Source organism: Electrophorus electricus, chromosome 2 (genome assembly GCF_041902795.1).
Source record: "Electrophorus electricus isolate QZ-2024a chromosome 2, ASM4190279v1, whole genome shotgun sequence".
NCBI classification, from domain to species: domain Eukaryota; kingdom Metazoa; phylum Chordata; class Actinopteri; order Gymnotiformes; family Gymnotidae; genus Electrophorus; species Electrophorus electricus.
The window spans coordinates 24,459,000-24,485,684 of record NC_137498.1 but is presented as its reverse complement, the minus strand read 5'-3'; the positions used below and the strand labels follow the sequence as shown (position 1 = coordinate 24,485,684).

General features: G+C 36.9%; 1 protein-coding gene across 19 annotated transcripts in view; it reads right to left on the bottom strand.

Moving 5' to 3' along the window:
- nrxn3b (neurexin 3b) overlaps nt 1-26,685 on the bottom strand; it is a 163,910-nt gene that overhangs the window by 44,898 nt on the left and 92,327 nt on the right. For 18 of the 19 annotated variants that reach the window (XR_014116957.1, XR_014116972.1, XR_014116974.1 and 15 more), the window contains one exon: nt 3,153-3,334. Coding sequence is in view for 16 of the 19 variants with exons in the window: in XM_035529387.2 (XP_035385280.1) it covers nt 3,153-3,334 (182 nt within the window). In the remaining 3 variants the exon portion in view is untranslated. Of the gene's footprint in view, nt 1-3,152; nt 3,335-10,075; nt 10,217-26,685 lie in introns of those variants that run through there. The other variant, XM_081696560.1, reaches the window with a different exon arrangement.

Below are 26,685 nucleotides of genomic sequence, written 5' to 3'. Positions count from 1 at the left end.
AAGTTGATGGCAAAGTAACTGTCATATTCCATGAGTAACTGTGAAACCATGACAATGTAACAACTATAGTTTATAGATGGACACTGCATTAATGACATATGTTTGCATTGCCAGTTGTTGACAATGAAATTAGGAAACTTAAAGAAAAAGAACTCATCTACACACTTGGAACTTTAGAACATCATGGAATGAATGTTATGAAATATAAACTTTCTCCTCCTCCTACTAATTCAGAACTTTGTTTGCACAGCTGATGATTGACCTCTGTCGAAAACCTGTCCAGAATCTTTGTCTCTCTCTCTCTCTCTCCCCCACATACATACATATATATATATATATATATATATACATACATACATACATACATACATACATACATACATACATACATACATACATATATATATATATATAGAGAGAGAGAGAGAGACAAAGATTCTGGACAGATTTTTGTTAGATTTTTAGCCATGACCTTCTAATAACTTGGCTGAAGGGAACAAATGTATACTTATAATTTATAGTTTACTTGAGGGGGTTACATATTAACAGCTACTGAAGACAATGATTTAAATATTGCAGATAGGACTTAATCAGAATACCAGATATTTTATGATCTCAGATAATGTCACCATTTAACTTTTTCAAGTCTAATTGCTTCTAATTAATTGTGTAATTAGACTTATTTGCTTCTAATCTTATCTAATTGCTAATCTAATCTAATTGGTATTGTATAGCATAACTATTACTAGAACTATCATCTGCCAAGCATTGCACAAAGTCTGTAGTGCTATTCTTAGGAGATGATGGTTGACTGTAACTATCAGAAATAACAATTGCTGGAGTTTTAATTTGCTTCAAGACCTTCTGAGAATTATTGTCACTGTAAATGACTTAAACACCCACAGATTTTCTCAGTCCATTTTTTTGTGTGTGTGAGATACTTAACTAATTTAAAAGTGGTGACACTAATTTAAAAGACACATTCATTAATAATGTGTCTGGTAATACATTCATTATAGGCTATGCTAGTCTCTCTCTCTTTCCTTTCCTGTCTGTGCTATCTAATGGTTTGCCCTCTATTTCACTGAACAGATGCCACGCTTGCATACACAGATAATTTGAGAAGAAAAGACTTTCAGTCTGGAGGAATATGTAAATCTTTTTCATTTTTTCCCCCTCTCACATCAGATGATATCCTGCTTTTAATTATTAAGACTTTTAAGGATTCTAGTAACACTTCATTAATCCCTTACTCTGTTGGCTTTAAAAACCTTGTCATTATGTCCCCCAAAATATCCCACATTTTTAATATTAAATATTGTGTATTTAATACAGAGTTCTTGAAGGAACAATAAATATGGGCAAAAAAGAATAAAAATGTGTCACAGTATGGCCCCTCCCAAATGTCTCCCTGTGTGTGTGTGCGCGCGTGTGCGTGTGTGTTCATTCATCCATATGGCCACAACCTCCCTGTGTTTCACACCTGCTCCTCATTGTGTATCGTTAGTGTGTGTGTATATAAGTCTTGTGTTTAAATGGGAATGTGGTTAATGTGTGACCTTGATAGCCATTAAAATCACTGACTTTTACCTGCAAGCGACTCAGTCGCTGCCTCCCAAGCCTGACACAGCGATGCATTAATGCATTGAAAACATTGTGTTCATAATTATAATTTAATGACATGGCTATTTCACACGCAGATGATGCTCATCATAATACTGAATAATGTAGGTGATGCCAACTTGCAACCAACTTGCATACAGTGATCAGCCACAGCAGTAAAATCACTAACAGGTGTAGTGACTAACATTCATCATCTCATTACAATGGCACCCATCAAGGCATGGGACATATTAGGCAACAAGTCAACAGTCAGTTCTTGAAGCTGCTTGAAGTTGATATGCTGGATAGAGGAAAATTGGGCAAATACAAAGATTTTAGTATCTCTGACAAGGGCCAAATTGTGATGGCTATTGGACTGGGTCAGTGCATTTCCGAAACAACAAATGTTGTGGGGTGTTCCCAGTATGCAGTAGTTAGTATCTACCAAAAGTGGCCTAAGGAAGTATGGAATAGAAAACTGGCAGCAGGGTCATGGCTGCCCATGGGTCATTGATGTATGTGGGAAGCGAATGCTAGGCCATCTGGCTCAATCCCACAGAAAGAAATTGCTGAACAAGTTAATGCCAGCTATGAGAGAAAGGTGTCAGAACATAGAGTACATTGCAGCTTGCTCTGGATGAGTCTGTGTAGTCACGGACCAGCCTAATACCTCCTCGTATCTTAATGACCTGAAGATGATCTAAACACTACGACCTATCTGTTTAGATTAGATTTTAATTAACTGGTGACTTATCCACTTTACTTTCTATTCCTAGTCAGATAATCTCCAAAACACCAACTCCTGTGGGGTGTTTCAAGTATATAATGTGTAGAATCTACCAAAAGTGGCCCAAGGAAGAGTGGACTAGAAAACTGGTAATGTTCTGGGCTGTTATTTCCATATCTTATGTTTTGCCAGCATATCTTTCTTTATTCCCAGAGCATTTTCCAAAGAGAACATTTTAAACAGTGAAAAACTGTGAATGTCAAAGACTTCTCTAAAATGTCTGTTACATAGCAATTTTTCATTTCATTTTCACAACTGTATTAGAAATTCTGACACAATGTCTTTTTGACATCAAATGTCTTTTTTTTTAAAAAACCTTTGTTAAATTTTAGCAACAAGCTATACCATATCATCAGCATTTTGCCACCCTGACATACCAACAACAACAACAACAACAACAAAAAGCACTGAGCTTCTAAGTCAGCTGTCATGTCAATTCACCCCCCATAGTGTTATGACACATCCTAATGTCACCAAAAATCTGTCATCTGACAGTTGTTGTAAACAGGACATCAAAGCTGACATAAGCAGCTTTATGCTTGGTATAATAAGCATTTAAAAATGTTTATGCATATGTCATAAAGGGCTTAGTAGGTGACACACAGCCTTCTAAATTTCTAAACTGCACCCTTCAGTAAAGTGTTACCAACATTTATAGTCAAATGCTCCCTAGTCCTAAGGCACACACTATCAATACAGTGATAACAAAAATGTGTACCGATCTCTGTCTATTCAAGAATAAGTACATGATGATGGAACTTACAATGTGTAGCATAATGTAGTCACCCAGTCGAGGGGCACTATCGATGCGAACCAAAATCCCGTCTTTGATGGTGGTACTGAACCCTACAGCCAGTCGGTCTGTTCTTGTGCTGGGTCGCTCATTGCTGGGCCATGTGTAGGTAATCAAGCCGCCGCCCTTGCCAAAGATATACGTGGCTCCAGCTGCAAAAATATGAAGACCATATAAAAAAGGAGTTAAAAAATGTAAGTAGGTTTCAAGGTTTGAACTTTCTTTTACCTCAAATGTGTAGAGTTGATGGGGAGAGGTTCATCACTAGGCTGAGGAACTCTATGGGTTTGTATAATGTTTTATTGGTGCTAAATTTGACCATTTATGGGCATTTTGTGCTAAGCTTCATTAATAACAATTTTAGATTATTGTTGTCAATTAATTTTCTTTCTTTCTTTCTTTCTTTCTTTCTTTCTTTCTTTCTTTCTTTGTTTCTACATTCTGGTATAGCATGTAATACAAACATAAGGTTGTTTTTCTTGGTTTACACTGCTTGCAGAAACCTTAATGGCAGCATCAGGCGCCACTAATTTGCACCATGTGAGTGTTGTTCAGGTGTTGTTTAGCAAAGAGAGCTCTAATGTACCCTTAAGTGTGTTATGGCTTCCGTCTGGTCAGTCCACCATAAAGTCCTGCTTGATGGAGTGCTGCACTGATGGTTGTCCTCCACTAAGGTTTCAAGATGCTCCACGTGTATATTTGGGGTTTGAGGCAAACAGATATGTAATCCTTAAACAAAAGGATATTTTACGAGCTATTTTTCATAAATAGCATTTATCCCATGCCAGAAACTGTGCCTATCCACTGTTCATAGTGTCAGTCTACTGTCCAGTTGTCTAACTAACAGAAGCAAAGTGGTGGCACTAAGTGATCATCTGGATTTCACAAACCCTCCCATGCTTGACAGATTGTGATGAAACAAAATTTTATAATTATTTTAAAATGTAGTCAGGAGGAACATTGAAGAATATAACAGAGTAAAAGTATATTTTTGACCTCACAAATGCACTTGAGTAAGAGTATAAAGTACACTCTTTTAAAACAACTCTTAAAAGTACAATTTGTTCAAAAAGGTACTTATGTAAATGTAGCAGAGTAAATGTAGGGCCTTACTACCCAACTCTGGTTACAACAATTGTAAGCCACAGAGTTTTCAAGAACTGAAGCCTGGAAAGTTTCAGTTTGATAAAAAGAGTAATTGTTTTAGTAATAGTGTTAGTATTATTTCACAATGACCAAAAAAAGGTCTCATTGGCAGCAGGGTCAAAACTTCTGAAGTCATGTGAAGCTTATTCAAAACACATACAATAAATATGATGGAGTCTTATGGAGTCTATGTTTATTGCATATCAACATGATAAGATGTCACGGCAATTATAAGGTAAGGTAATTATCAGTATCACAGAAGCATATGCATGCTCTCTACTAGCTTCTCATTTCATCAACTGTCTTACCTGAATTAGGATGGAGGTGAGCACTCAGCTGTGTTGTAAATGCTTTACAACAAATAAATGATAGATTTATGAAATCTCTTCAAGGAAATAGAGTTAGCATTTTTAATAAAGGTGTGAACTTTACCACAACTTATGATACTGGGAGACATATAAAACAGTATTTTATGACTTAATGTCATGATTTTCATGAAAGCTAGACCTATGAGACCACTTCTAAGTGTGTTGTTTTTGCATGCCTTCCAGATTCAGTGCTGTATTATGACAAAACAAAACAAAACAAAACAAAAACATTCATGCTACACATTATCCCATTCAAAGAATTAAACCTATGGTTTGTATTTGGTAGCATTACAAGAAAAAGCTGAAATCTGACTAGTTTGTAACTACAGACTTGTTTAAATGACCAAAGATCCTGCTGACTAACTCTAGTACTTATTGTAGAGTATTGTTTATTGCACTTATTGTTGTCTGTTATAGCGCTTATATGCCATAAATGTAAATGTTTATTGGAAGCTGAAAGCTTTTTAAGGCCTGTTGTTTTATGTATGATTTGATAAATATGTTTCCATGTTCTCCCAGTGTCTGCATGGGTTTTCGCTGGGGTCTCCGGTTTGCTCCCACAGTCCAAAAACATGGAGGTCAGCTAAAGTGACTATCCCAAATAAATTCCCCTGGTGTGTTTGCACGCATGATTGTGTGTGTCTACATTTCTAATGTCTCAGCATGACTCCACATGTCTACATGTCCACTTATTATGCTGTTATTTGCATGTGCTACATTTTCATAAAATACCAGCATAAAATACCAAAACGGTACAAAAAATGTAGGAGACAAATTTTGCTGCAGAAACAGATAATTTGAAACCTGATCCATACTTTGCTAATTGTCTTTATTACTGTCAATGTTAGCTAGCTGATTGGGGAGGGGGGGGGGGGGGGGGGGGCATAATGACAGTAGTGCTCTGTGTCCCTCTTGTTGAAGTTATATCATTTTTAAAAACAACGTTCAGAGCAGATGTGCTTTGCAAGAATATGTTAGAAATATGTTGAAATAAAATAAAGATACAAATAAAAAATACATATAATTAAACAAAATTCAAATACAGGAGCAACAAACAGAGTGCAACAATGAGCTAAGCAGGTTAAGCAGGTGGCTAACCATTAACTAAGGTTAATAAAGTGTTTGTGTGTGATGGTATTAGTATCAGTGGTTAAACTACCCCTCAGAGACCAAAAATTATTGACTGCTTAATTAAGTCATGTGAAGTGAAAAAAACAAAAACAAAAACAAAAATAGTTCTTTCATTTTAGTGAGAACAGTGGGAGTCCCAGATGCCTTGAGACTTAAAAAATGCATGTGCATGTATGGTACACATGCATGCATGCATGCGTGCACACACACTGCTCTTGGAGTGGTGTGTTTACTTTTATGATATAAAATGGTATCATATGATATAAAATGGCAGTCTCCTTTTGTATGTGGTCCAGTATCAGATGTGGTGCTGAGGAACTGCTTGAATAAAGTAAGGAGGAACATGAAAATGTGTGGCTGTAGAATGTTTCTAATACAGAAGAAAAGTACCATATGGGCTGAAAGCAGACATAATCATAGAATCAAAGTATGATTAACTTATGTTGTGCACTGAAATATACAGTTATGACAGTGAAAATTAAACAGTGACATTTACAATATAAAAGGCTCATTGCAGTAATTATATATATATATATATATATATATATATATATATATATATATATATATATATATATATATATATATATATATATATATATATATATATATACACACACACACACATACATATACATACACACATACACACACACACACACACACACACCCACCCATCCATAGTTCCCATAGCCTGTGCATATTAGGCCTCCTTAACCCCCTTAATTAAATAATTATCAAGATGGAATGGAGCAACCATCAGCAACCTCCTCTACATGGACGACATCAAGCTGTATTCCAGAAGTGAATGAGGCATCGAGTCACTAATCCATTTCACCAGAATATACAGCAATGACATTAGAATGTCACTCGGACAGGATGTGGTCAGATGGTTACAAAGAGAGGGAAGGTAGCTAAAACAGAGGGGATCACACTACCAGAAATTAACATAACAGATGAAAAGGGCAAGTACCTTGGAATCACACCGGCAAATCATGAAGAGCCCACAATGAAAGCAACTACAGCCAAATACCTACAAAGAATGAGGCAAGTCCTGAGAATTCAGCTAAATGTCAGCTAAAGATCTGGGCTATCAGCACCTACACTCTACCAGTTATCAGATAATCACATAAACTGGCAAAGGAGGAGATAGAAGCCACTGACATCAAGACAAGGAAACCTCTCACAATGCATGGAGGTTTCATCCCAAATCCAGCATTCTGAGGCTGTATATTATGCAGAATAGATAGTGCATATATCTAGGGAGGGTCCAAGGATTAGTCAGAGACACGATCCACATTGAAACCAAGATCCAGGACTACACCAGGAACATGGCCTCTTCTGGGCTGTGTCCCACTTTGACCTTGAAATATTCAGCCATAATTCTGCACATATGTATACTGTACACATTCAGTATGCTATTCCTGGTACTTAGTTATGGCATTCCATGTATGTTTTGCTTGCATATATCTTGTAGAGGTTTATCCTTCCATGACGGTTCCTCCTCATCCTCCTTGGGATTCTGCTGTATTCTCTAAGCATTTGGGGTCATATTCCTGGTGTAGTCCTGGATAGTCTGATATTCATTAGTCTTCTACCCCTCTGCTTCCTCTTAGTATGCATTCTCAGAATGCTGGATACAAACATTTCATGAAAAATCAGATTTGTATTTGAATATCATCTATATCCAGAAAAAACGTTTCTCCCCAGGTCAAACAAAGGCACACATTTCATGACACATGGAATGAATTCACTTATTTGTGTAGCATGTAGTTATAAACATTTAGAGTAATGTGACAAATGTATCTGTCAAAGTAAACTTCTTTTTCTGGTGTAGTTTCATATACATCATGTTATGCTTGTACTATGTTGGGCCCATGGGGTTGACACATTGGGATGTCCCATAAGCCCCAGGGGCTTAGTGAGCACCTGCATATCTTAGATTCAAATTCAATGGCAAGTGCTACAGGAAGTAATACAATAAGTACTACAGAAAGTACTACAAGCTTAATTTCAACTATATTTAAATGTGTTAAGTGTGAGTGAAAGACAGAGAGAGAGAGAGAGAGAGAGAGAGAGAGAGAGAGAGAGAGAGAGAGAGAGAGACAGTGTCATATCCACTCTTCATTAAAGATGGAAGCCTGTGTCCTTCCACCACGTGTGCATGCATGTGCACACGTATATACACACACACATGCTTTTTTTGTTCTGACATGCTTTGTTATAATGTAAAATTTCAAAATGTAATCAATAGTAAATTTTCTTAGAAAACTGGATCTTAAATATATAGTTTCTAGAATAAAATGACACCATTGACCAAAAGGCCTGGGCTGAAGAGGAGGAACCATTATAAAGAATAACTAAGATAAAGGTGGCTGCAAGTGAAGCCTCATTTATAATTCAGTCCTCTCAGGGAGGAGGCTGCAGGCGGTCTGCAATTCCAATACCTCATAAAGCTCAAAAGTCATTGCAGTATTTCAGGAAGCGGTTAAAGAAGACAGGGATACAGAACTAATTCCACTATAGCCGAATGTGGATGATCAAGGAAAAATGACCAGTGTTGAATTAAAACTTAGAGTTAGCACTGTTTTCTGACAGTATTTTCAGATGTACAGTCTTTATGTGATTTTTCTGTGTTTAGAAAGTATCATTATAGAGCTCCATAACTTTAAATGAAAATTATTTTGAAGGTTGGCACTGGTTTAGTGGAATAGTGGTTGGGATGACTATGGTATGAAACATACAACCAGTGTCAGTTTAGAAACGATGCTTGAAGGCACCTGAGGTAATATTCATTTGAGGTTGACTAGGAGGTGTGGTTACTTTCACAAAACAGTAACTCAGCAGTCACAATCAGCATTATTTAAAACAACATTGTTATTTATTTATATATTTATTGTAAAACTTTGAGAAACAGTTGGCATGGCAACTCTGCATGTCAACCATAATACTTTGGATGAGAGGATGTTTGGACACAAGCTGCCAATCTCTCTTTCTCTGACCTATGGCTGCATATGGAGGGACAGTGTCATATAAATGTATAAATCAATTCGCTTTTATCTTTCTCCCTCTTCACCACTCATTTTCTTTCTCTCTCACATTCTTCAAAGTTCCCAGATGACCTTCTGGGAAGCTGAACTGACAGGAGATTTCCCTTAAAACATTAAAAACCAGACTGAAAATTTGTAAATGAACATTCATGATAGCAGGGCATTCATTTTAGGTTTAACTTTTTAGATTTAGTATCTTATAACAAAATATTATTCTACGCTTATTCCAGTTCTATATTAGATGAGATACTGTTTGTAACAAGTTTTTTTTTTCCTCTGAAGCTCCACACATCTACATTCAATACAAAAACCACAAAGTGCAGCCTTCATCATCCAGGCAGATCTGCCTTTATGACTTAGAAGCACCCTTTTCATCAGTGCACACTATAACAGAATACAAATGTGTTGGCCAAGGGGTGACCAAGCCACTAAAGGCCAGTGTGACCCTAATAAGGACACAGTTCACACAATCATATAACACAAACTCAAAAAAGTCTACCCTTCCTAGAGATGTGGCATTTTGGCAAACAGGTATAAGGGCTTTGATTTGAGTTATATAGACTGAAACGTCATGTCACATTAACAATACCTCAGACTTTTAAAACATTATTAAACTGTCAATGACCGACCATAATTTTAGGGAATGGACAATATCAGTTACAGGCCTTTTATATAAACACATTTCCCATGTCGTTGTTTTCCTCTCTAAGCCATGGAAGATCAAAACTGATGGTGACATTTATTTCTTTTGAACTTTTAAATAGAGCTGAACTTTACTCAGTTTCAGTCCTTATCAGGGATAAGAAATGTTTGATTAGCATCACTGATGCCTTCACTGCTCCTCGATCTACGTAAAAGATGAGTGGAAAGTGAAATCAGTGAACAAGGCTCCTCTAAACAACTTTAATCAACAGAAACCCTAAAAAGTAGCATTATTAAAAAATGATGGTAGGAAGAAAGGAATTGATAAAGGGCAGAGGAGATTTTTGAGGAAAAAGAGTTTTTATCCAGAATGTTACAGAACATGTATTACATCATCTCCAGATAGTATTGAGCCAAGATTATACTGAGTGTTGTGCATTTGTAATCTTCAGTAACCTGGGGTTCAGTGATATAGGTCCATCTAATGGTGATCCATGCACAGGTTTTGCCATCAGGCTAGATTTATATATTATCATGCACCTATGTTTCTTTGTACCTCTCATTCTCTTGGTCCTTCAGTTCTTCCAGCCTTTCTTTCTTGCTTGCCCAATCCCTTTGAAGATGCACTTAGCCGAACTGATGAGAAATTTCAAGTGAAGAACGGAGGCTTTCAGCAGCTCATGAAAGGCGCTGGAAAAACTGGCATTTGGAGTAAGTGAAATAGAAGGGGGGGATTGGGGAGGTAGGTGCCATGTGCAGTGCCTCTGCAAAAAAAAGCACACCACAGTCCTTCAAACCTCAGCCTGCATACCTTATCACCTACACAACACATATGAGAATGAACGAGCTTGTTCACAGAATAAGCAAATGTGGTATGCCCACAGCACCCAACTGACAAGAGGAATGAATATTTTATATTATATATATATATATATATATATATATATATATATATATATATATATATATATATATATATATATATATATATATATATATATTCAAAACCACACATCTGCAGAACGCTTTTTAACATAGAGCAGACTACTCATACCTATAAAGAACACGAGCAATTTAGGAAAAACATAAATAAATGAACAAATATCGTTTCTGTTTTTGAGTCTGGATATTGAAAGAATAATCATTCTGCCACTGATTATAGGAGAATGACAGGAACGAAATATTTAGAATTAATTTTATATCATCATGTACATACCAGAATAAAATAGAGCACACTTGCCCTCTACTAGCATAGTCATACACAGGACTTTTTAAACTGGTCATGACTTGACAAGATAACACTAATATTTCATCAACAGAAACCTATAATCATAAATATATAGCTTAACTTAAAGCAGTTATCTCAGCGTGATTACATTTTCTTTTCTGGAATGTACATAAAACACCATCAGCAATTTAGAATCAGTTTTGTTTGCTAATAGATGTAAATAAGCCTACATACAATTATTATGGTCTAAACTAAGAAAACAAGCATTCCTTCTTTAGACAAACTTCATCTAGTGACAAGACAATAAAATAGGCCTTTGAGGTTAGAATATTTGCATTTCAAAACGGTGGTTCCAAAGCATGTCATCATCACTCATCTTGACAAGAAACCACATTTCCAGAGAGACACAACAGAAGAGATGCACGCATTGCAAGTCTGAATTTTCCACTGAGGAGACTAACCTAGACTGATATCAAGATAGAGCATCAGAGATAGATATTAGTAGCTTTGAAAATAAAGAACTTTTAAAGGTGCAATAGTAGATGTATGTGTGTGTGTGTGTGTGTGTGTGTGTGTGTGTGTGTGTGTGTGTGTGTGTGTGTGTGTGTGTGTGTAAAATATAGATTTCCTATTCACAAGACATCATGCTGACATCTAGTTTTCGGGAACGAATGAAATTAATGTTAACAAGGATATGCAATTAATACTGTGCGTTATTTTTACATACTATTAATTTGGGCATAACTGACTAACAAAACAATGAAACAATAATAAGCTACACTGAGTGATAATTGTTTTAGGCACTCCTGCTCTGTAGTTGAACATATAGGCTTTATCAGTCTGAAGAGTGATGGTAATGTCTTCTCTGTATGGCTGTGATACAGTTCCAGTGACCTCTTTAATGAATAACCTGTTTTGAAAATAGGCAGATGTCTGGATTCTTTTGTACATATTTAGTGGCAGTTTATGCTGTTTGTATAAACAGTATTGACATATGCATTTACAGTATAAACAACAACTTTAATTAAAACCAGGTCATGAAAGAGGCCAATAAAAGTAAAAACCACATACATGGGTAACAAAACTCCAGTACAGTGACACTCCAGAGTGACAACAGAAGAGCAGCACACATGAGAAACCTGAAACAGTAAAACAAAATCTAAAATTCAGATCTCCACAATTTTTATAGTGACATGTCACTATGATTAGGCTATATCATATAGAACCAGACCAAGGTGAGTGTGAGAGCCCACAAAAATTGAACTTATAGGCACCAAAAAATAACTCACCTTTAGTAGTTGTATCGGATATTCTAATAAAGACAACCAATCAAACAAATCAGACAAAAAAATTAGACTGTCATTTATTTATTGAGAATAAAGATCTACTATTGCATATCTGCAAAAGTGGCAAAAGCATGTGAACATTTGCCTTCATGATCTGTGACCCCTTGTGCAGCAATTACTGCATCTAAGCATTTCCAGTAATTGTTGATTAGTCCTGCACATTGGCTTTGAGGAATTTTAGCCAATTCCTCCATACAAAAGAGCTTCACCCCAGTTATGTTGGAGGGGTTCCTCCCATGCACTGCTTGCATCAGGTCCTTCCATGACATTTGTATTGGATTAAGTTCAGGACTTTTACTTGGCCACTCCAAACCTTAACATTATTCTTTTTTTAAAGCCTAAGTACACCTCAAGTTTTAAGCTCATTTTTGAATGCCCCATCACTCCCACATCGAACCTGAATCATCACTATGATTATCTCCATGCAAAATCACACCACACCCAAATTCAGTATTTTACCTGCTAGAACTGTAACTACAGAGCTTACTGCACTGCACACCACCACAGACCTTTCATCCCACTCACCTCTGTACTGGTCTGTGTATGGTACAATAAATCTTAGGATCATACCTTGCTCTAGGTACATCTACACCTACACTGACACAACTACATCTTGTACAACTCTATCTACAATTTGTATATTTTAACATAATATAAATAGCTTACAGTTTACCTTAGTTTGCTGTGTGATTGTATGTATCTTATTCATCATTGTTATTTGATTGGGGATGGGTTATGTCCTTACCAATGTTGAGGTGGGCACCAAATGAGGCCTAAGTATGACTACTGAAGCAGCATATACCAGTTTGTGGGTTTCAGTTATACTGATTGTTGCTATTGTGCTTACTGCTGAACATACACATCAAACACTTTTTCATTCTTTCACCAACTCCTTTTTCCACTTATCAGTCATGAGATAACTGCTCACTCATGCCAGTTAACATTTTGGGACTGTAAGGTGAAAATTAAAAAGTGTTGCACAAATGACGAGTGTTAAAATGACAAGACATTGATAGCAGAGAAAATAATAAGACAAAAATATACAAAATACAATTTTATCAACCTACTTCAACATGCCTGACCTTTCACTGAGTTTTACTTTTGTCTTTATCAAGATATATTTATACCTATATAATAAAATCATATTATTTTGGAAAGTCTTGCTACATGGCCGGTGCTCCTGTTTTTTTTGTTTTTTTTTCTCTCCCATACTAAGACTTATCCAGAAAACATCAAATTTTATCTGTGGTGGAGGATCATTGAACCTTTGCAAAAAATCAATAAAACTTTAGAGCTGATGCCTCAAGCAGCTCACTGGAGTATGGAACCAGAGTGTGTATATACCAATACTGCTCTTTAATCAGGTGTCTATGTACTTCATAAAGCAGCACATTCAAAAGAGGAGGCCTAGCTTTGTAAACATGTATATGTATATACACATATAGTCTTTATTGGAGAATGTGTCATTCAGACAAACAGCAGACGACACGATAACCTTGGCTGTGTAAACACTATTGAGAAGCACTGGCATGACAGCCATAAGAGGACAAGCATAGGATAAGCGAAGGCTCTATGGCTGTTAGTGTACTGACCTGCTAATATAAATATTGGGTAACATTACATCTAAAGTTCAGATTTGATGTAAGATTTGGATTTTCTGTTACTTAGGACCTGCAAAGTCCTATTCACCAGGCTCAGAAAAAGAAAAGCAGTCTTCTTTAGGATAAGGTCCTCTCTTGGAATGTGGTGGTAACGGGTTTCAACTGGTTTGGGTGTTGAATGTCAGTTTGAATGTAATGGTGGCAAAGGCAAACCCTAGTATGTAAAACGGTGGGGTGAATACATAATTAATTCTGACCAATGTATAAAAATGTGGGTTCTTTGTTTGGTTGTTAGACATTCTCTGAAGGATGCCTCAATAATGCTTGTTAACGTTAACTTGCAATAAAAGATGGACCAGCTATTCTCTTTAACTAATTCTGAAGTCTGCATCTTCATTTTATATTTGAATGTTTAACTTTACAACTAGCTGACTGGGGATTTAGGAATGACAGTACAAAGAAGCAAGCTAGTGTGCAGAAAAATGTTTCCATATATTTGTTCTGGGAGAGACAATTATATAAACATACAAATCATAATATGTAGTCTACCGTTATCTAATAAATGCCGTTTGTAGAACTGTTGTATAAAAGCAATATTGCACTTGAGGTCATGCTATTATCCTGGATATCAGCATGTCTATAATTATTTTTTGGTCAAATCACAGCCATGCTGATATTCAGTATAACAGCACTCTGTCTCAGGTTATATTGCTTATTTACTGAATAGAGGGGTTACACATGAGCTCACAATCTGTGAGAGCCTCTGTAGTTACATCCACTTAGTTTCAGAAAGACTGTGGCACTGTTCAGTGTGAATGTCTTAAAAACATAAACATCTAAAATTTGAAATAGCTGTTGTGTGACTGATTGTACAAATAGATACAACAATAATTTGGAGCTCTCTTTTTACAGACTGCCAGAAGTTAAAGAAAAGAGAAGTCAGTGTTATCTAGCCAAGATAAACACAGTTTAGACAACTTGGTAGATTTGGAATGGATACATATTAAATATCATTGACCACAAGAATTTACATTTTCAGCCTTTATGGTAACATCAGTGTAGAGGTTGTTTCACTGGTACAAATATATAACTACTTAGTGACAGTGACAGTTACAAACAAAGATGATTTTGCTAGTTTACAGTTTTCCAAATAAAAGTTGTATTAAACAAAAATATTTGTAAGTGCCTACCCAGATACCACCAGACTATCCACTGGTTTCATCATCACTTTACTTTAACCAGCAAAGCCTGCCTACGACCAAGTGCCAAAGCTTTTGTGCTTTCATGGCTTTGCGTAGAGTATTTCCAATGCATTGAAATCAGGTAGGCTATATATAAATGTCAGGAAACACCACATACCAATGTCCATGAACCACTGTTCTTTAGTAATGTACAGATGTATGTATGGATTTCTGTCAATTCCAACTGCAAAAAAGTGGTTTGGAATTATGTTTGGTGTAATTTCTGACATCACCAAAGAAAATATTATGAACTCTAGTTTATTTCCTCACTTTACGGTGCTGTAAAAAGAACCCATCTTTGTCAGAGTCCAGGAGAGATAGGTTAACAGGAAGACAGCATCCATGACTGTGAGAGAGCTCTCCTTTAGGGGACAGAGCAGACTGCCTCTGAGCAGAGACACAGCTCTTATGTCCTTCATCATTCCCTCTCTGTGAATGAGTGAATGAGAAAGGGGGGATTGTGAGTGGAGAGGCAAGGTAGATTTCTCCACCAGGAGTCAGCCATACAGAGAAAACCAATTTCAATGTCAGGCTACTCTGCTGATTTTTAACAAGTCCCACAGAGCAAATGTGCACAAGGCATTAGCATTTGTGCTGGGTGTGTGCTCCATCTATTGTCACCAGCACTTCAGTTGTGCTATGCACACAGTTCTTATGCATTCACTGAGCTGCATTAAGGCTTAAATGTTAGTAATATTTAACCATTGGAATGGCCTTAATTTCCACAACTCACCAAAACAGAGCCTGAGCTACTTTGATATGAGCAAAAAAAGTGTACAAAATAAATACTTAAAAACACATTCACAGAAAAAGGAAAACAGCCAGTAAGGCAGTAAAAATGTTCCTGCTGATGTGTTCTCAGATATGATATTCATCATCCTCCACCTCCTAAATCTCAGTATAACCCCTGCTGACTAGTGTTGTGCCCACAGACAATGCATCACATCAAAGATGAGATCATTCTCTCTCTCCACTCTCTGTGTGGAGTAAGCCTTACTATGATAGGTACATGTGTTGCAATGCTCACTGCCTCCTTTTTTATGGTTCATTCACTTCTCCTCCCTCCTCTTAATACAGTCTTCTCTCTACCTCAGCCATGCACAATGTCAGTCTCACAAGAATGAGAAGACTGGAGGAAGTGGGCTCGATTTCCACAGAGCCATGGGGAAACTAAAATAAATGCCCAATGTTGCCCACCTGTTCTGCTCATTTAGTCCTCTTTAGGAAGAATATATATATATATATATATATATATATATATATATATATATATATATATATATATATATATATATATATATATATATATGTATGTGTGTATGTATGTGTGTATGTATGTGTGTATGTATGTGTGTATGTATGTATGTGTGTATGTATGTATGTGTGTATGTATGTATGTATATATATATATATATATATATATATATATATATATATATATATATATATATATATATATATATATATATATATATATATATATATATATATATATGTGTGTGTGTGTGTGTGTGTGTGTGTGTGTGTGTGTGTGTGTGTGTGTGTGTGTTCACATACACCATTATGTAAGAGCAGTTGAACAGAGACTTAGAGATGTGGGATCAAAAAACCTCATTCTTATGGACAGACAAGAACAATTGCCATTCCTCATCTCATCCCTGGAATCATTGCCAACAACCCATCATATAACATTGCAGCACAAACACAGACTCTCACCAACAATCTCTTCTGCATTAATTTGCCATTGATCAGCATTTGAATGCTTCACTATTCTATGAATTGCCAATTGCCTTGACTCCTGATCCAGTGGGACCCTGATAGACTGTGGTTTTGTGAGTATGTGTATGTGTGTGTGCAGGAATGTGAAGGTGAGTGGAAAAAAAAAAATAGATGCAACAGCACAGAGAGAAACAGCTTAAATTGAGTGACATTTTAAATGGGTACACACACTACCATCTTGCCTATCCCACTGCATGGTGATACAAAGATTTCAAGGAATCAAGGAATCAAATGCATCAAAAGTGCTTATAATAATTACACAGTTAAAGATGATTCCTCACAAGCCCATCTCTTAAATATTTAAGAAAAACTCTTACCCTGGCTCTGTACTAAATGTCAGTATTTTCTTTCTGGAACACTCACAAGGAATAACTGCTGTATCTTATGTGGCCATGCTTACTGTTACTGGTGCTATGTGTATCTTTATCTGTCTTTAAGCCCATAGTTACAGTGTTGTGGCTTTTCATCAGAGAAAATTATAAAGTCAACAAAAGCTTAGGCATGCTATATACGTCTTTAAGGGATCTTCGGATCTTGATGAATTGCTTAAGGTATCTTGCTGCGAGGTCCATTCTATGAAAACATCCAAAAATGCTCAGTGAAGTATACCACAAATGACAGAAGGAGGGAAAAAAGAATGATAAACCATCTTCTTCCCTTGATACTAACAAGATTACTAGCTACTGACCACATCATCCAGCTCAGACCATGGATCAGCTCATTGGGAAGAACAATAATTACAATAATTTTAAGCCTGTGGCTCTCATCCTACCCTAGAAACATCACATTTCCCTCCACTTTTCTACTCTTGCTCCAAGAAAGCACTGAGCAAGTTAACTATTACAGTGTACTCAAACCAGTTTCCATATTCCATTTGTATCACTGACCTCGTCAGTAAATGTCTGGGGAAACAAAATGAGTAAATATTAAATGTTAGCAGCCTTTTGTGGAACATATAATTTCCTGCTAAAGCATCCTTATGTCCATTAAAACACACTATTATTTCTTGTCCATGTCAAGCAGAACTCAGGGCAATGCAGTAAACACTAGCATATCTTTCTGGACCACATAATTATTGATGAAAAACGTTGACAGTATTGACATAAATGTTGTAACCTAACTGTGCCAATGCAAGCTCTATAGACCCTTACAGAGGCTGATGAGAGCAATTATTAATCATTGTGACATTTCAGAACAGGATCCTGTAAATGGCAGATGTTTGGAAACATTACCATTGCCATTTCTGGCAATGCCCCAGACTCTTAACCACTCTGCAAGTGGTTTGCTGGGGAACTAATGAAACTCCTAGCTTATTATCCTCACACTGCAACACAATTATCGATTTCAGCCCCAGAGCAAGTCCCGCAACCCACAAATGCTCAAGTTGTACTCAGTCATAATTTTAAGTCACTTTGCATAGAAAAAGACAGGAGAAAGAGGGTTGGGTAATAAAACAGAACTAGTAATAAGGAGAACAGATGAACTGCAGTGCCTTATATTGACTTGATGACTAACTAATGATCAGAGAAGTTAATGTGGAGAGCTTAGAGCAGTATGGCATTTTGCTGTTAAATTAAATGCACAACTGAATTCTACTGTTTTGCTAATTCACTGTCACCATGGGCAAAAATCAATCTCTTATTCTCTAGATACTAATGTGTACTGTGAAAAAAAGACCTCAATGGAAAAGGTGACTGCCATTTATTTGTACAGGTGTTACCTATATTTAACAAACAAAACATCCAATTGAGTTTGCATAGATAATGCAAAAGTCAATTAGCTCTCGAGGGATGCTATATGGGAATTGACCTTAAAGTCCAATAGAACAAGTTTGGTTTTTTTTCCATCTCCAGGACTGCAAATTATTAGAGAGAGCTTTTACCTTAATGCAAATTCACAAAAGCCAGCAATAACAAAGACAAAATGGCTGTCATTTTACACTGCTCTTAGAGTAAAATGCACCATAAATCAGTGTGATGTTTGAAGATAATTGCTGACTTGCACTTGTGCAGTCCTTAATTAATCAAATTGCAACAGCCCAAGAAACTGAAAGAGCTATAAAGTTAAGGAAATTATTTATCTATAAGTTGTTTTCTGTCTTTATTTATTATAGATATTTTAATAAAGAATCCTTTCATAGAAAATATTCCTCCATTATGACCATAAATAGAATATTACTTGTCAAACAGACTACTTTTTTGTAGTGTGGATGACAAAACAAGCAATGCTCTATATGTAAGACCTGTTATATAGGACTTGAATGACTCAGACTGTTTTTGTAATATATTAAACTCAGTGTTAGGACAATTAGATATGACTTTTAAAGTCAAGGATGTGTTTTGCTGTGATAGAAATCAAACCATGTAATTTAATGTATTCCAAAGCATGATGAGAGAAATAGGCATATGGCATATCAACAAATGTGAGGGGAAAGCGATTAAACAAAAACAGATAGAGCGCTTGATTTTGAAAGCCATACTGTTTAGAGGGAACAGTGTTTAGTGGTGATTTGCTGTAATGAATACATTTTATTTTATGGATAATTATGTGTTCAACTATTTGCTCACTTGACTTCATTAATATAATTACATATGGATGTAAAAATAAAGACAATTAATTAGCTATATCACCTGATTACAAGGGAATTATCAGCAGTCCCCTTGAAATTTTACAAGTCAATGAGTAGATATTTTAAGTAGAATTGTAAAATCTTGTTTAGTTCCTGTTTGGTGTGCATATTTATAGCTGATATAACCAAAAAAAGAATGTGTGAGAATGCTCATTTAAAAAATATGACATTGAAAAATATAATCAGTTCTTTAAGTTTCAATGGAGAAGTCATGTGCTTTAAAAAAATGCCCATGTAAATTGTTAGTTGAGCTTGTTCAATGTAGAGTGTTTATAAATTCATGAATGCATGTAACAAATTTGGCTTTATGTTTAATGTGTACTACAACAAAACAAAATTGAATTACAAAAACTAAGCTTTTTGTATGTTATTTCCATTGGGAATTTTAAACTGTCCATGTAGAACAGAGATCCTATAAACATTCTCTCTGTACGTCCCTTTTGGTTAGATAATTAAATTTACTTCATGCTCAGCTCTGACAAAGCACAAATGACAGCCAGCAGGCCTTAAAACAGGAGAGTGAAGTGAAGAAAAGTGAAGCAAACAGATAAAGCAATATTTTCTATATTGATGCTCCTTTGATGGTTTAAAAACATGCTTCAACACAGTACTACAAACAATTACCTATCGCTGCCTGACTATGTTATGAAATACATATCACACCTCACATAAGCTGCCAAACAATGACTGAAGGTGAAAATAGGTTAGGTGTTAGAAGCTTATATATGTCATGGAACGCTACCCTTCCACGAGTCACATGGTGCAGCCCACTGCGTGCAGGTGGGTTCACCATAGTTTGTAGCCACACCCTCCGTGATGGCACACACCTGTTTGGGGGATTGATGTTAAGTGTTTGTCTATTTAAACTCGCACCTGTGTGTGCCTCATCGTCGGTCATTGTTACTATCACTGTCATTGTTACTGTCATCATTAGTGTTATTGTGTTTTTGTAGCCATTGTTAGTGTGATATGTTGTTGTTCCTGTCTACACTGTTCGTTGTCAAAAATCAAGGGAGTCTGTGCATCCTGGGCCACTGTTACAGAATGACCAACCACCACTGGATGCCAACTCCCTCGTAGAAATACGGACTTCCTAGCAGGAGGTGCGCAGGCACCCCCTGCACTGCTGCCTGGATCCCAGGATATTGGGGAGAGGACCACGACCGGTGTTTGCATCCACTCCGGAGGTGGAGGGGGAACACCCACAGGAATTTCTTGGGGGGGGGCCTGAGGCTACTGAGCCAGGACCGAGGAGAGTGGAAGAGCTCCCCGAGGACCGTGGTGAAGGCAGTTCGGTGGAGCCGGCTAGGTCTCTGGCTAGTGAAAGCAAAGCCTGAGTTCTTCCCCTTCCGTGGACTCACCAGCGAGACTTCCAAAAGCCTCGGAAGCAGGCTGCCTCTGGGGTGCTCCTAGAGTGGCTGGTGAAAGGAGGACCGTTAGGGGAAGCTGCACGTCTAGAACCAGGGTATGGCCCTACTGTGTCTGTCTGTGTGTACGGCAGCCTGGAGTTCGCTATCCCAGAAGGGGAAGTGTCGGGAACCGTGGCTCTAGGGAGAAGTCATCTTCGGGGAATGCCTCCCCCCGCACGTCACGTAGAGCATACTGGACTGCCCCGAGAGAGGCAGAGAAGCTGCCTTTCTCTTCTGCCGAGAGGTCTCCCTTGTTAGCAGCACCTGGCCTACCCTGTGCCCTGATTGCACACACCTATGCAGGGGTTGATAAGTGTTTGTCTGTCTATTTAAACCCCCGACAATGTGTGCCTTGTCGTTGGTCATTGTTACTATTACTGTCATTGTTACTGTTATTGTGTGTGTGTAGCCATTTTTAGTGTTATATGTCATTGTTCCTGTCTACACTGTTCGTTGTTATGTGTGAGTGCCGCAAGTGTTCTATGTCATTAAACATCTCACTAAATCGAAGGAGTCTGTGCGACCTGTTCCGCGCCCTGCAGCACTCAGGCCACCGTTACAATATAACTGATGGTCTAAGAATATTTCAGAATTCTTTGGGAGATCAGTGAAAGCATGAAAAATTGTGAAATTGTGCTCCCACTTTATTATTCATTTTCATTCATTCATTCATTCATTCATTTATGGCATTTTGCTGACACTTTTATCCAAAGCGACTTACAATTATGACCAAATACAACTTGAGCAATTGAAAGTTAAGGGCCTTACTTAGGGGCCCAACAGTAGCAACTTGGCAGTGGTTGGCTTTGAATTGGCAACCTTCTGATTACTAGTCAAGTACCACTGAAACCCCTGCCTTATTATTTAAAAATAATTCAGTCACACACTAAATGTTCATTTTGTACTTGGGCTGAACATAATTTCTTACATACCAATGTAATTTAAAAAAAAACAGAAGTGATATTCTAGAATGATGTAAAAGATGTCACAAATGTAAAATTCATAGAACGAATAGCATTAAAGGAGCCTAATAAAATATGTATTCACATCTCTATATATGAAAATGGTCAATCTGATGTTTGTGTCTTGTAACAACCTCTTTATTTGAATTGATTTCTTTGCTATTTTTCATAAATGTTAGCAAATTGCAGTTGGGGAAATTAGCAGTTGAGATTCTAGATCAACAAAAAAAGCACAACACGTACTGGCTGCTTCTCAGGCTTTAGAAGAATTTTTGAAAAGATAGAAATAGAACCGCATCTGATCCTGCTTTCAGTCACCCACACCCGTTTCCTCCCTCCACATGAACACAGTGATGTAATATAACAGATTGGCACTTCAATTAGAGAACAATGGACAATTACCTAATTTTAGGCTGTGACCAAATTACACCATTTCAGAAGCTTGTCTCTAGTTTGACTGACTGTGTCATACGGTAGGGCAAGCTTTTTATCAGTGTCAGCAAATAAACCAGTATAACACAATCTTTTATAACCGGCCAAGCCAGGTATGATAAACAGAGGCATGCTTAACAAGCAGAAAGGAACAACAGTGTTGCAAAGCACCCATACCTAAAAGCCTGACCTTTGATTTCCAACATTGATATATACTCTTGGAGGACTAGACAGTGGCCTAGAAACATAGCAATAGATTCCTTACCCTTAATAGAAACTATTTCTAGCATTGCCACTCCCTTCTTGCAGTGTGTAAGGCCTGATGCTATCAGAAAATAACTGGTTTTTAAGACATAGGCAGAGTGAGAAATTGGCACTTTGAACAGATGGTGCATTTACCTCACACAAAGACAGATAATTCTGCAATATTTTTCACAATAATAAGTTGTTTGGGAAGTTAAACTAAAGATGCACTTTGCTTTTAATGGGGTGCTGACTGCAGACATTTTGTAGTGATAATGGTGTAAGCTTTGCTGCACCAGTTAGTTCCCCCATCTCATTAGATACACATTAATGCAAGAATCTCCATTATTCATGTTTATCGTGAGCAATACATTTTGAAAGCCCGCAGGTTATACAAAAGCTGTGCAATGCAAGACCATAATTTCACAAGGTTTCATCACTTTGCAGTGACATTAAAAAGAGAGGGATGTATGTTACTATGTACCCCTTCCTTGTGTCTCAATCCCTATTTAGGATCCAATACTCTCCTCACCAGTACAGTCTCAATTTGGAGCATCATGAGCAAAAGAGGAGGATAACTGTGTGGCCAACATTTTGCAAAGATACCCCCTCCCCAAAGTCTATAGAGGAGAATAATTACAAGCTTATATCAACCTACATCCATTCTGTGTCCAGATTTTCTGTTTTTAGTTTACGAGAGAAAGGGTGACAGCTGCAATTGGCTAATGCAAATATTATACAGATCCCTCTGAAAAGTACAAAGGAAGAAAAAATAGTGCCCCTCCTCTCCCTTGCCAAATCAACAATATTAGGCATCTCTGAGAAGGGAAAGCTTTGCTGTATTGTCACCAAATCCAGGGTAATAATACTCTATTTGCAAATGATATCCTGTTCTCCCAAAAATACTATACATGCACATACATGCATAAGGTCATTGCTAATCGCACAATGGTGCCATACATCTGGCATTTATTCATTCATCTCCATACATCTAAACGATAAAAAGTGTTAAAAAAGCACTCATGATCTTAGTCACATCCCACATTTTCACTCTCCTACATGTGCAACTCTGCTAATGGATTTAAAGTGCATATGAGGTAATCAATATTTAACTTTGGTTGGCTGTATAAAGGAAACTGACTAACCGGGTCCTGCACACTTGATGTCCTAATCTAGGGTAAGTGCAACCCTAGTGAGACCTGCTACTACAGTGAAGCTTACTTTCAAGCAATTGCCAAAGATGTCTTAACCTTTTATGAGCACCAGCATCCTCTTGATGTAGACAATGGACTTATCTCTCTGTAAACTTCAAAGCTCTGACACAATAAGAGGCACAAATGAAAGCTAACAAGGAAGACTGTTATTTAAAAAAAATAAAGCAAAAGATTATGTGAGAGAGTTGAAATTAAGTGAACTTACTGGAGACAAGTTATGCATTCCCAGACGCATGCCAAGTGTCATAGTTTCCCTCCTCTGGTGTTTCATTCCCTATTTATGCCTCTTGTTTTGATTTTTCCTGCCCTTAATTTGTTACACCTGTGTCTGCTTTGTTGCCCATCTCTTGTGTAATCTCTTATGCTCCAGATGTTTCTCGTTGGTGTTCTATTTACTTATAATCTTTATTTTTGTATTGTCACTATTGCTCTCACTATTTGAACATTATGTTGCCTTGAGCTCTGTTTCCATGCCACATCTTTTGGTTCTTTAGATAAGTTTATCCTTTGTACTCAGTTCTTGTTTTCAGTTTGCCTTCTAGTTCTCTTGCTTGTTGTAGTTCATGCTTGGTTTATTTTGTTACGTAAGCTTCTCTGTTTGTTTTGTTTGTTTCCATCATTCTTATTAAATTCCCTCTTGCATATGCATCCTGCCTCTTACCTAGTCACTGCAAAAGCATAATACCAAAAAGCGACTGCTTTTGAACTCACAAACTTGCAAGGAAGCATTGACTAAGCCCTTAAACCTGAAAAGATGCACTCCTTAAACAGTTCTTATTCTTTTTTCAATGTTTTATTTTTCAGTACATTATAAAACAATATTTATATATATATATATAAAACAATATTTATATATTTTTATATATATATATATATATATATATATATATATATATATATATATATATATATATATATATTATATATATATATATATATATATATATATATATATATGCCCCCTTCCTGATATCTTATTTTTTTGCATGTTTGTCACAATTGTCACTTATTTGTTTCAGATCATCAAACAAATATTAGACAAAGATAACACAAGTAAACACAAAATGCAGTTTTTAAATGAAGGATTTATTATTAAGGGAAAAAAAATCCAAACCTACATGGCCCTGTGTGAAAAAGTGATTGCCCCTAAACCTAATAACTGGTTGGGCCACCCTTAGCAGCAACAACTACAATCAAGCGTTTGCGATAACTGGCAATGAGTCTTTTACAGGGCTGTGGATGAATTTTGGCCCTCTCATCTTTGCAGAATTGTTGTAATTTGGCCACATTGGAGGGTTTTCTAGCATGAACTGCATTTTTAAGGTCATGCCACAGCATCTCAATCAGATTCAGGTCAGGACTTTGACTAGGCCACTCTTCATTTTGTTTTTCTTAAGCCATTCAGAGGTGGAATTGCTGGTGTGTTTTGGATCATTGTCCTGCTGCAGAACCCAAGTGCGCTTCAGCTTGAGGTCACAAACAGATGGCCGGAAATTCTCCTTCAGGATTTTTTGGTACACAGCAGAATTCATGGTTCCATTTACCACAGCAAGTCTTCCAGGTCCTGAACCAGCAAAACAAAAAAAGCTTCAGTGCGAGTGCAAACCTTGGGTCTGAAGTCTTGAACTCAGAATGCTTATGTATTCAAGCACACTACTTGATCTCTTGGTAGGGCTGCAAATAAATTAGCCAGCTCAGTCTGTAATAGAACTTGCTTCAATCTTGATAGAGTCCTCCCACCTCCTACTCAATTCTAACAATCCAAAATGCCTCTTTAGCAAGTGTAGGCACACAATTAACAATTTTAAATAACACGTGAAGTGAGTTCTTAAGAAAATAGTTATACATAGAGGGGTCTGCATCAATAAATAAACCATTTTCACGGTGATATTGGATATTTATGCACGCACAAACGGTGACAAAATTCAAATATTGACATGTGAACGTGGATTGTGTGACATATGCCACCTGGCTATGAAATTTAAAATAAGCCTTGATAACCTATAAATTTGGAGGTTATCTAGAGGTTACTATGAAACAGCGAAGTTCTACACAAATCAAAATCATGTATGCCTGTCACTTTTAGGGCCTCTAGGTCACTTAGCTGGTCCGCAGATCCATAAATGTTACTCTGACATTTCCAGTTATATACCAGACAGGGCTAAGGAGTACTGCCTATATAGGCAAAGATAAAAGGTCAGTGGATGTCAACTAAAATGTGACCATTTTTAAAAATCTCTGTGTTGGATTTGCTGAGAAACATTTTTTGAACAATACACTGGACATGCACCCTTAGTATTATTGAGATACACTGATGACATTTGGTACATTTGGTATTTGGTACACCTATATGCACATCTGAAGAGCTCCAACTGTTTATTTCTTCCTTCTAAACATTCCACCTAGCTCTAGAATATACATGGAGAATAGCACACCCTATTTTGCATGCTTCATTTAAGTTCTGGTTTAAATACCACCATATGTTATATATCTACAGACCCCCTTTCTTATATACAGTACACATTCCAACTGTTCACATTCACATTCCACAAGGCCTGCAAAATCCCCTTCCTTTCCTCACAGGTATCAAAATGTAAGCACATTTGCAGTGAGAATGAAGAGTTCCTCCAGAGTATGGAGGAATGTGTATGAAGGAAAGTATGGAAATGTGTAAATATTTTCTTAACTGTGGATTTCTGAAGAAAGTCATAGATTATGCCTTTACCTGTTCAGAGAATGGATGCAATGACCTTTAAACAATCTCTTGTTAAGACAGCAAAAATTATTTAGGTTCACTCATCTTACATAAACACTTCAAAATCCTCCAGGATGATACAGAGGTGCATCCCTCCAGTAATCTGATATAGATCATACAACAATACATGCTATCACAATTGAGATAAATGGTCAGTCAAATAATTGGTATGGTAGCCTGCAAACACTTTGCTACATGATATGCACAAAAGGATAAATTGTCATCCCTCACACCTTCTCATCCATTATTGCAGGAGTTATCTATTGTATTTCTTGTAAGAGATGTAACCAGCTGAACTTTGGAGAGAAGAAGAAAGCTTGCTGAACA